Source organism: Narcine bancroftii, chromosome 5 (genome assembly GCF_036971445.1).
Source record: "Narcine bancroftii isolate sNarBan1 chromosome 5, sNarBan1.hap1, whole genome shotgun sequence".
Taxonomy (NCBI): Eukaryota; Metazoa; Chordata; class Chondrichthyes; order Torpediniformes; family Narcinidae; genus Narcine; species Narcine bancroftii.
The window spans coordinates 169,996,189-170,008,811 of NC_091473.1; the positions used below are offsets into that span (position 1 = coordinate 169,996,189).

The 12,623-nt window shown below is 33.4% G+C and overlaps 1 protein-coding gene across 14 annotated transcripts in view; it reads right to left on the reverse strand.

Annotated features, from left to right (window-relative positions):
• LOC138764176 (voltage-dependent L-type calcium channel subunit alpha-1D-like) overlaps positions 1-12,623 on the reverse strand; it is a 427,400-nt gene that overhangs the window by 129,798 nt on the left and 284,979 nt on the right. For 13 of the 14 annotated variants that reach the window (XM_069939715.1, XM_069939725.1, XM_069939713.1 and 10 more), the window contains 2 exons: positions 10,935-11,018; positions 1,707-1,835 (listed from right to left, as the gene is read on the reverse strand). In XM_069939715.1, coding sequence (XP_069795816.1) covers positions 1,707-1,835; positions 10,935-11,018 — 213 coding nt within the window. The remainder of the gene's footprint in view (positions 1-1,706; positions 1,836-10,934; positions 11,019-12,623) is intronic. The other variant, XM_069939714.1, reaches the window with a different exon arrangement.

Consider the following 12,623-nt stretch of genomic DNA (forward strand, 5'->3'; position numbering starts at 1 on the left):
ATATTTACTTTAACTGCTCTATCCCTAGAGCTAAAATGGAGACCGCTAGAGCAGGAGAACCCTCCTCTATGAAGAAGGAGTAGCCTAGGAGAGAACCTCACAGTGTAGGAGACCACATTAGTAGACTACCAAAAAGCTTGGAGGCCAAAGGACTCACACCAGACTGTGGGCTGCCTGTGGATTGTTGGAGAATGGCTCGTGGAAACCAGGTATTGTGACTAGGATTCGTGAGGGTGGTAAAAGCAAGTATGGCTCCTGAAGGAGGCCAAGGAGAGTGACTTGGGTGCTGGAGCTTGGGTTCACCACTGGAACAGACAGAAGGCAGCAGCAATGAAAGAGGTAGTAACACCCACATGAAGGGACTCTCCTTTGTTTCTCTTGGAAGGGATGCTGGACCAGAGGCATTTCTTTGTAATGCTTTACAGCAAACAAAAGAAAACACATTCTGTGTGTTATCTACATAACAATAAAGAACCTTTGCTGAAATCTTTGTAATGAAAGACTTCTTTCTTCTTTGGCTTGGCTTCGCGGACGAAGATTTATGGAGGGGGTAAATGTCCACGTCAGCTGCAGGCTCGATTGTGGTTGACAAGTCCGATGCGGGACAGGCAGACATGGTTGCAGCGGTTGCAGGGGAAAATTGGTGGGTTGGGGTTGGGTGTTGGGCTTTTCCTCCTTTGCCTTTTGTCAGTGAGGTGAGACTAACAGGACCTGTAATGCCATATTAAAGCCTTCACTCTTTAAATATTCTTCAATTGCAGATAATTTTTTAAAAATCCATTATTTTCAGAACAGTTGCAATTATCATACAAATTTTATATTTATACATTCATGTTTCAATAGTTCTCTACCCATAATTCCCTATAGACATCAAATTTATCTTTTATATTTCTTTGATCTATTAAAATTTTACATTTATTTTGTTTTCAATTTAAGATAAGGGAGAACATAGAACTGTGATACAAATGTGAGACATTCTGTTAATATTTATGAAGTAATTTTACTGGTGTTCTCTTTATTAACCTATCATTTTGTATTGAACTATGAATAGATGTAAAATTATGCAAAGCATTCTGAAACTCCCTATTTATACTCTTATTAATTAATTTTGGCTATAGGAGTACAAACTCACAAAGTGATCAATAAAGCACAAATTACTTTTTCCAATTGCTTTTTTTCTCCATTCAAATAGCCATTAAACTATTTCTGTACCTACCTAATAACAGACCAATTAACTCCATTCTCCTTTTTGTCTGTTAATTTTTACCATGAAAACATAAGATTAAAAAATATAATTTTTACCCCTCCCCATTACATTTCTGCAAGTTTTGCCATATTTGAATATTCAAATTTAGAAAGGAATTTTTTAATCTTAAAATATGTTAATGAAAAAATATAGCTTTTATCAAAACTATGAAGTAGAATAATATCCTTTTGAACTGGAATATCTATAATTCTACAGCCATGAATTATTAAAAACAAAAAAAATTAGGATTTAAAAATTAACAATGCATTCAGAAAAAAAATGAAAATTAATTTCTCATCTATAACATTAAATTCCAATTTCATTCTCTTTCAAATGGTTCACATTTAGAAACTATACAAGAAACCCATGTTAAATAAAGGAATATTTTCCATCAGCAATAATTAGATTTATTTTTAATTAATACACAATAATGAATATGAGAATTTTAAAAAACGGATACCTGAAAGGACTTGACAAATGTCCACAATAATGTACGTATCCCCTCACCACGACTCAATAATTTGACCAAGCGCATTACACGGAAGAGACGGAAGAAGGTAATGGAAATTCTGGAATTTTCCTCAGAATTCTACAAAGGAAATTGTGCATTGATTCAGTCAAAATTATTTCACAAGAGAAAATGAACAAGTGCATTGAAATGATTTGAGGAACAGGGAAAACACAATCAGAAAAGTAATCACAAAAGGACTTATGATGTTCCCTCAATCACCATCCTTACTTAACTGCATGTCCTGCAGAAGCATTGTGTGATCTGAAAGTCTGCATGCTACAAAAAAGTAAATTTTCAGAAAATTGATGTTACCTGTCAAAACCAATTTTTAATTAAGTTTTACATTTTAAATTGGGTCAACATAATTCTGAAAATTTATTATGTAAAATCACATATTGTCAGTAACATTGTATTTATATTAAAGATGATTAACATCAGTAACTCAAAGACAAAGCCAGGAACAAATATTGGATTTAAATGAACAAGTAGAAATTCACAAGAAAACATTCATGCAAGGTTAACAAAGGGGAACATTGCATCTTACCCCAGGTTTCCCTGTAGGGGGGCTCTCTGTTGGCTTTGCAAAAGGCTTTAGAAATGAACATTTAAATTAATAATTAAATAAATTTATGACTTTAATTTAAGAAATAAGATTTTTAAAAAGACTTATCTAAATTTTAAAAAATGGGTGTCATTGTCTCCTGAAATGAAAAGTAGGCAGCTGACCATGGGACACCCTGTCCACTACCTGGTCAAACAATTCTGAGAACTAGACTCATTTTCACAAGCTGATGAACTGCAACTGGAAAGAGCTGGGCAGCCACTGGACTGTGAACATGGTACCTCATTAGTCATTATTCTGAACATGGTTTCTATGAAACCACCTGGATTCATGGCCTTCTTCTCAAAAACTCAAAGCTGAGGGTGAACTCCTATTTAGCCAGGTTTGTCTTAATTTAATTTAGACACACATCACAGTAACAGGCACCCAAATACCCTAATCAACCTATAATCTCCATACATTTTTGAAGGGTGGGAGGAAACCAGAGCACCCGAAGGAATCCCACAGACACAGGGAGAACGTACAAACTCCTTATGGATGGCACCAGATTCTAACCCGGGTTGCTGACGCTGTAATAACGTTGTGCTAACCATTACACAAACCATGCAGCTCTTCAGCCAGCTCACCACTTGATGCAGATCATAAATGCATGGGGGTCAAAGATGAATATAATTTGCCAAAAAAATGCACAGGCTATCGTAAATTCTAAGATGCATTAATTAAGAAACATTTTGTAAACTATAAATGAGAAAGTTGTTTCTGATCTTTCAACTAATCACATTTTTCTTCAATTTCAATACTTATTTAATCATTTTCATACTTGTAAAAGTGGTTAGAATCAACCATCTCAAAGAGGATAACAATTGCAAAACCAATTTACCAAAGCTGTACCCGAAAGATCCAATAAAGAATGAAATATTCTGATTTTTATTTGCTATGCCAGGAGGCTGAGAAAAGCAACTGCATTTTTTTTTGCCTCACTTAATTATTTTATTTTGTCCATATAAAATAAATTTCAATTTAAGCATTAATTCTTTTTCCTGTCATCCCCAATAAAAATAAACTGAATCCAGGGATTGAAAAATGTCCATTTATTTTTGGAATATCTATTTGCTCCATCTTGTAGACATCCCAGCTTGTTAAAATATTTACAAGCACAAAATCTTTGGGTCATGAGTTATTTAATAGTTCAGATCACAACAGTTTTTTTTCCAATAAAATCAAATTTTAGATGCACATTACAATGAAAGCATAAAGTCATTCAGCATGGAAAAGGCCCTTGGCTTGCACCCATGTTTTGCTAAAAAGCCTAGGATGTATCCCCCATGGGGACACTGGCATCATGTCAAGGACACCTTTTGTCAGGTGTAACACTGCTTGGAAGCAGAGTGAAGCTCATGTTTTTTTTTGCTCCAACGTAGTTGTTTGTTCCAGTCTTGGAACAATGCCACTTCTTGCATTAGCTGGGCATTTTGATTTCCACAGAAAATGCATTGCAAAAAATCAATAAACTGATTGAGATTCCAAATCAACCGAGCTTTTTCTAACATTAAGCCTTTTGTTAAAATCATCCAAAGTGCGTTCAAACACAAACCAAGTAGTCAAATAATAACATTCAAATATTTTGCTGTTATCACATTTTAAATTCAATGCAAATTAAGAAATTAAGTTCATAAATTGATGCCGAATTGTTTTAAAACAGGTCCATGCAAAATTACATCTAAAAATTACATGTATTACACATACTCATAACAACTACTTAACTCTGACATGATTAAGGTTTAGTTTACTGACCATGACATTCAAAGGCTGACCCAAGGCCAACTGCATGATAAGTAATTTGAATATTATGAAAAAAATTAGTTCCTTTTTGGAGACATAAAATGGATTTATTTCTCTCCCAAAGCACTCGACATTCTGTCACAGCAACTGAATGCATAAAATAAAAATGGAACTATTTCAAGTCCATATCTATTTTCAAAACAGGATAAAAATGGTGACAAATGGGAAAGGGAAAATTATGGTGAAGTGATTTCAATAAACTCATGCAAATGCAGTGTGTTGAAACACATACATGCAATTATCAACGTATAATAGTGAAAAAACACCTTTGGAACTTAAGAAAATAATCATTAATGTATCAATATTTTTATTAAATTAGAAAAATAAGAATCTTTTTGTGTTAAATAAACATGCACATAAAAGTCACTTATGTACGGACATATTAAAAATGTCTGTAAAAGAAAATTTGTCAGTAAATTTACTTATTTGCTCTCATGAAAAAGTAAAAGCACACATTGGAAAAACTAAGGATTAAAAGAAAAGTAAGGCAATGATATTTAAATGACATCAAAAAGTATTTAATTAGAATAATTCTAATAATATTAGATAAACTAAAAGTAATATCTACTTGAGAGAACAAATGCCTCCCAGGTTTCATGAAAAAAAGCTTTTAGGATCAGTCACTCATTGTACTCAGTGCCCAATTATTTTGTTGCAGAAAATGGAAATGCAAATTAAATATTGAATATAACAGTGGGCCAGTCCAATTCTGCTCATCATGGGCCATAGTTTTACACAAATACCTTGTTTGTAAAATTGTTAACTTGATATTCTGCTGTCATTTAACTCAATTAAATTTATAAATGGATATGTGATGAAAATTTATCAAAATATCATGTAGATTTATGCTGCATAATTCAAATTCTAAAGGATCCTGGTGCAGGATTGATTTAGAATCTAGTATACTTGTCTTTCTGAGATTTATGTAGCAGTACATGCTTAATGGAATAAATTAGGATATTGTTAATGTTGTATTAGTTGACCTTGCTTTTAAACTTAATGGTTCTCAGTTTTAGAGTGTCAATCCTTTTTACAATGCTTGGCACCACATAGAAATATCAGAGAGGTTTCAATGGTGTTATTATCAGGTCATGCTTTCTCATAAAATAGATATGATCATAAGAATAGCGTTAAAGGCTTGTGTGACAGACTCTGGTCAAAGTGCCCCCATCTCTCCCACTATGAACAATAATCTCTCCTGACCCTTTCTGTCAACATTCTACATTTTGCCTTGTACCCTGATGGATAAGAATACTCCTGCACTCAATTTGAGTGGGTCAATGGAGGCAATCTCACAACCTCAAAAAATCCACAGGACACCGGCAAACCCTGTAGAATCAGATATCTATGCAGCATCTCTCTCTACCTCTGCTTAAGTCTCTGGACTTCATGGAAAAGGAAATGTGATGACTTGCATTTGTTCCATCCATATGGACACTTTCTTCATTAAAAACTTTTCTTATGAGAAGTACTGTTTGAGAAATGTTCAAAGAGCCATCTGAGCTCACATTTTATCCACGGGCACAATTCTAAATTCTTGGGAGCTAGTATGATATTGGTACTCTGTGGTGAAATATGGCACTCGATGGTTCAGACAAAGAAATAATATTATTCCAGGGCAATATAACAAAACCTTCAGAATGATGTTGGTCAAGAATAATAAAACACCATTGACAATGGTTGGCAACATACATAAATTACAACCACTCATGTAGAATATCAACAATAAAATTTATCATAATATTTACTGTCGCGAAGAAAGCAAACACAAGACTCATTCAAAATTCAGCAATGGTCCCTCTGAAGTCTCCCTCATGGAACTTCATATGTTTTAAACTAAATACACTTTCAACTTTACTGGTCTCAACTTCATCATTCATCAAGTTGCTGTTCTCCTAAACTATTTAATGGTGACCATTCACAATTTTATAATCTAAGATTTCATCCGCCTGAGAGTATAACATAATTGACAATTGGTAAAGAAAATTATTTTTGAGAAAAGTTAACTGGTTTTGTTCTTATATGGTTTAATCGAACCAAGTGATCATGCAGAAAACTAGTGCAAAAAAAATGTTGGAATTATGGTCAGCCAAATTTTCATTACCATAAAAAATTAGATGTCATAACTTCTCTATATTTTGCTAACAGTCATAAAAAAGTCAACATGAAATCCATTTCACATATACATTGGCTTCTTTACTGACAGCAGCTAATGAAGGAACATACACCTATTCTTTTTGTGACCCATGGAAACCCATTCTTGCAATTGCATCACAAACAACATTCTCGTTTGTGGCAAACATTTCACGTCAAAATTAATACTTCAATATTTGCTGTTAAACCTTATCCCTCAAACAATACACATTATTTATCCACAAATAACTAGGTTTTCATTAAGCAATGAAAATTATGATAAGTTAAAATTTGAGTTTGAAATTTCTTGACAACCTTAAAAAAATTACGAGTAATTTGACCAATAAGTCACTGAAAAATCTTTGAGAAAACAAAGATACAAAGGGGGGTTTCCTTATCTTTGTTGTTTAATCTGAAGGGTGATATAAACAAAGTAGAACAGAATAAACTGTGTGAATTATGTATTAATAATTGGCCGATGTGTATTATTTTTCTGTTAAATGACAGAAAATTTGCATGACCATAATTAAATGCTTCAAATGTGAAACTCTGTGTAAACAAGAATAATAAAAATAGGTGCAACAAAATACAAAAAGAAATGCGGTACTTAATCATGAAACAGTGCACATACTTGCCTCAACAAGATTCTAAAACAAAATAACATGAAGGAGAATTAGAAAACCCATTGCAGTTTTTTTGTTAAAATATGAGTGGGTTTTTAGTATAACTCACAAAATTAACTTTGAAGTCAGTTAAACTCAAAAATTAACAAGTTTTCCTCTTCAGATGCAAACTTAACTACATTTCCATACCATTTGCTATCATGGATGCAGCAAGCAATTAAGAAATTAAATGGCATATTGGTCTTTATTGCTACATTATTACTAACAGTTTTTAAATTTAAATTTAGACATACAGCACAGAAACAGGCCATTTTCGGCCCACAAGCCCATGCTGCCCAATTACACCCAATTGACTTACAACCATGTTACGTCTGAACAGTGGGAGGAAACCATAGCCCCCGAGGAAAACCCACACAGACTCGGGGAGAACGTAGAAACTCCTTACAGACAGCACTGGATTCAAACCCTGTCCCCGATCGCTGGCACTGTAACAGCATTGTGGTAACCTGCTACGCTAACTGTGCCATCTAGTTATGCACTGGTTTCATTAGACTACACCTAAAGAATTATGTACCATTCTCGTCTCCTTTCCTAAGAAGATATACTTACCAGAGAGGGAAAACAAAGAACCTTCACCAGACCCAGGTCCTTGGCAGGTTTGCCACATGAGGAGAAATTGAATGGACTAAACCTATATTCTCTTGTGATTTGAATAATGAGTGGTGGACTGACAAAATTTTTATTGGGCTGAACATGATGGATGCAAGGAGAATGATTCTTTGGCTGAGAATTCTGGAACTCAGGGGTCATCATCTTAGTTGGGGGGGACAGTATGACTGAGATGATGAGAATTTATTTTTGGAATGTACTATGTCATAAAGGTGTGGAGGTTCAGTCATTAAGTTAATTGAGATTGATAGATTTAAAGATATTAAAAGTAATGGATTTGATTAAAGAGTTTTATTCTCTTTTTTGATTACTATATTTTAAATATAACTGTACAGTTTAGGGATTTTGTTAAATTTAAATTTATTATGTCCTTTCTTTATTATGTCTGTGCTTTGGAATTTATTTGTATGATTATGCATGCGGTGGGGGGGGGTTATCTTCTTTTTTTCCATGGCACATTCTATAATTGTACTATACAAATTTATTGTTATTGAAATTGACAAACATATTTTAAAAAGAGAAAAGAAAGGGATTTGGCAGGAAAATGGAGTGAAGATTGATTAGCCATGATCTTGCTGAATGGTGCAGCAGGATTGAAGGGTCACTGTTAATTATCTGTTTTATCAACTTTTTGCCATTTTTCTTAGAAATAAATAACAACCAATATCTCCTTACATGGGCACCAAGACAGGAGGAGAGAGGGTGTAGTGGGAAGACACAAAATGAATGAAATTAAATTGCTGTTGACAGAATAACCCTGGAATCACATTGAATGAATGTGTACCTCTTAATTACCCAATGTAGTTTAAATGAACCAAAAACTAAAGGAAGGCACCCGTAAATAATATGTTCCTAGCTTTAATTTGAATTAAAAAAGGGGAAATCATAATTAGCATTTTCACAGGAGAAAAAAAAGCAGGAAGTTATTTGTTTAGTTATACCATTGCAAAAATAAATGTTCAATAATAGTTTTGAATTACTCACAGCATTAAATGTCATAGTGTCAGTCTGCATTTTACCAAACAAGTGGAGAACCTATACAAGTGGGGACAAGTCTAATTCTACTCAGGATTTTTTAACAGTGAGTTTTTGATTTTCAACAATATAGACCAAGTAAATTTTTTTCAATTGTCAAAGAGGTTATCTAACTATTGGAATAAATGGTTAACTTTAAATTTATTCTTATTTTCACTTGTTGAGATATGACAATGTTTCAAGAAAACTGAATGGTTGTATTTGTAACATTTGTTCCACACTACATTTGATTTAGTTTCACAATTTAAACAAAATATATCAAAAAGTTGAAACAGAAGTCTAACTTCTGAATTCATACTTGAAATTACTCAAGCCATTTTGTATAAATCAAATACGTCATTGTTTTTGGGAGTCATCCTGAGGTATCCAAGTTTTATGATAAATTGATAAAGTGACCATGAAAATGTATTTTCAGAATCTCAAGCTCTTTCTCAAAATAACAGAATGGTTATTTTTTCTCTTGGCATGGTTTTCTTTGCAACAAATATTTGGTTTGCAAGCAGCTAAATGAACAGCAGGAAAAAGATTTAATCTTGGGTTTCTACAGCAAATTTCAGGCTTTAACTTTCAAATACTGCATGAGGAAATAAGCTAAATTATGTTTAGTCCTCAAAAAAAATCAATGATTAAAAGTGTATTCCATGGAACTAAAAAGATAGTTTAAGACCTGCATTATCAAGAATGGCAGCCAGGGATTTATTTTATCTTGGTTTTAAACACAAATTAGGAATATGTCCAGAGATTCGCTATGTGATTTTACCATTAGACATTTCAAATTAATTGAATGATTTTAATCAAATAAAACTTTAGGTTTTACTGCATTTAAAATAATAGTTGTAGTTTGTTTTTATTCATTTTATTTTCTCGCTCTCTGGCTTGTATGCATAAACTCCAGCAAAACAATCACTGAATTCTTTTCACCATAATCTGTTGTTTTAAAAAAGCTGACTAGAAAGAAAATGAAAATGCGTCTTAATTTCATTGTTTTTGGAATGACATTATAATACTCATGCCTTTTTATTTTCGAGAATATTACACATGCAGTTGGAGATATTTTAAATTGGCAATAAACAGTTCTGACAACCAATCAACCCACATAACAAGTTAATAAATTCAAATAAAGGTTTAAAATCAGAATGATAAACAATGCATCAAATATAATCAGTAGTGATCATTGTGAGATGCAATATGATTTAACAACAACCCAAAGCAAAATGTTGGATTGATCATTAATATTATAAATATTCTAATTTGATTTGGAGAATTAAGATATTGTCTAAACATAAAAACTCACTGCTAAAATTAAGACATGATTTATCATATAAAAACAGCAGGCTTTGAACTTCAATGTCAATATTTTGAGATATTGGAATAAGGATAATTTGGAGGGGCATTTGCAGATAGCCTTTACTTACATTAACTTCCGTGATAGCAATATCAACGACGCTACCAATAACAATTAAGGCATCAAAAGTGTTCCATGCATCAGCGAAATAGTGCTGTGAATGTAAGCATTCAAATAGGCGCAGAGAGGGATGAGAAAAACAGTAGAAATAAAGTGACAAGAGAGTACACAAGAGCTACAAGACAAATATAATTACAAACTGAGATAAACTTGCCTTTATTTTGCACTTGTGTGAAAGCAGGAGTATTTTTCAGTTACATATTGTAAAGTTGTCTTTTCCTTGTAAACTTATTTAAATTATAAAACAATCATAAATGTCCCAAATAAAGTTCCAAGCTTTTTTTTAATTTTATGATTAAAAAATCCAATGTTGTTATGAAATATAATGAGCTTTTTTGCTGAATACTTAATGAAGACCAAAACCAAGAAAATATCTACAGCCTAGTTCCATTAACTAGTTCCAGTAAAATAATAACATGTTAATAACAGGAATTGTGTCCTTCGTTTCATAATTTCATTCTGAGATACATCTGGCTTTACAAATTGCAGACACCAATTTAATGGACAAATTAAATTGTTTAATTGTTATCTAAGGTTCAAATCAAGCCATTCTTATTAGGTTTGTTGATTTCAAAATTTTAAATGCCACTATCAGAAATAGTATACAGCAAAACAAGTAGAGTTTCATTGAAGACACATGCTTTCACAGTCATGCTCGCTTTTGTTTTGTAGAGTTCACCTTCTCTGCATTCTAGAACAGGACAGAGAAAAAAGTGAGAGAAGTCGGCTTTGATGGATTTTCTTTGTTTCCTAAGAATAGGTACAACTGTTTGTGACTTGTCCAATGGTAATTTTTCTGCAGTACTAGAAGGGAGGAATAATGGTTTCAGGGAAGGTACAGTACTCACATCAATTTCACCCAGTACGACGTCAATAATGCTGCCAATTACGATGAGGAAGTCAAACACGTTCCAGGCGTCACTAAAATAGCCCTACACAAAGTAGGTAGGGGGCAAATGTTTATATTAACACATTGATCAATAAATGTATTTTAGTTAACTTTAACAAAAAAGCAAAACAATAAATGTATTCATCAAGTTTGAAAGAATAATTTAAGTTGGAATTTAATGGGTCATTAAAATGATTACACTGTGCTATGATTTAAAATTTACTTTGATGAAAATAGAATTACTTTTAAGAGGCAAGTAGATGAAAATCTAACAAGTTAAGACTTTTTATTTGAATAAATTTGAGTGTAGCTTTTGGCTAATTATATAGGTGAACTTTTTAAAAGGTAAAATAACAGATGGCAACACTCATCAGGGCAGGCAGCATCTATGGAAACAGAAAAAGTCAACATTAGATCCTAGGCCCATTATCTAGGTTCTGAATTAAGATCCACACCACCCAATCAATCATCAAGGATCCACTCGACGCCACAATCAACCATCAAGGATCCACACCACCCAGAACACATTCTCTTCTCACTGCTACCATCAGGAAAGAGGTATTTGTGCCACAAGAACTTGCATTACCAGGTTCAGGAACAGCTGCTATGCTTCCACCATCAGACTCCTCAATGACAAACTCAATCAGGAAGCCCTTTCATAAAGCAAAAACAATGAACGTAAAGGCGGAGATTCTCTGCCCTCGTGTCGGAAAACTTACCTTCATGAATGCTCCCTACTGGCTCTAAGGCGCCGACTCAATCCCTTACTGAGGTAGTATTACCTAGGGACTCATTTAAGTACTCTTATTTTTGTACTTCACTGTTTGTTTTTCTCATTTTTGTATTGCACAGTCAGTTGTTTACTTGTATTTATGTGTTTACATGTGTACATTATGTACAGATTTTTTTCTGATAAATTCTGCCTGGCCCACATGAAAAAAATCTCAAGGCCGTATGTGATGTCATGTATGTACTCTAACAATAAATCTGAAATCTGAAACTTTTGATATTTCTCTTTCCACAGATGCTGCATGACTTACTGAGAGTTTCTCAAGCTTTCTGTTTAGTTGGAATTTCGAGCATCTGCAGGTTTTTTGACTTTCATAAAAATCCAAAATCAGTGATGATTCCTAAAAAATTTTATATATTTTCTTACTTTTGGTGCAGCTTTAGGGGACCTCAATGGCAGAGCGATTCAGGACTCATTGCTCCAGTGACAGGGTTCAATGCTGAACTTGGGAGCTGCCTGTGAAGAGTTTGCACCTTCTCCCTGTTATGGCAGAGGGTCACCCCTCTGTGCTCCACGTCCTTCCCATATTCCAAAGGCATACATGTTGGTAGGCCACTTTGCTATTATACAATGCCACAGTATGTGGGTGAGTTGTAGAATCTGGGGGATGTTTATGGAAATATGTGGAAATTAAAATGGAATTTGTGTAAGTAGGTGTGTGATAATCAACACAGACATGAAGGGCTGAAAGACTGTTTCAGTCCTGCATGATTTTGTGATTCACTTACTCTAAATTAAGAGTTTTAAAATCAAGAAATTGGGCACCAATTTGAAAGTAAATTGCAGTGAAAATGAATAAAGTCTTTAATTTATAGTTTAGTAATACACCTTTTGATTTTTAAACACCTATCAATCCAT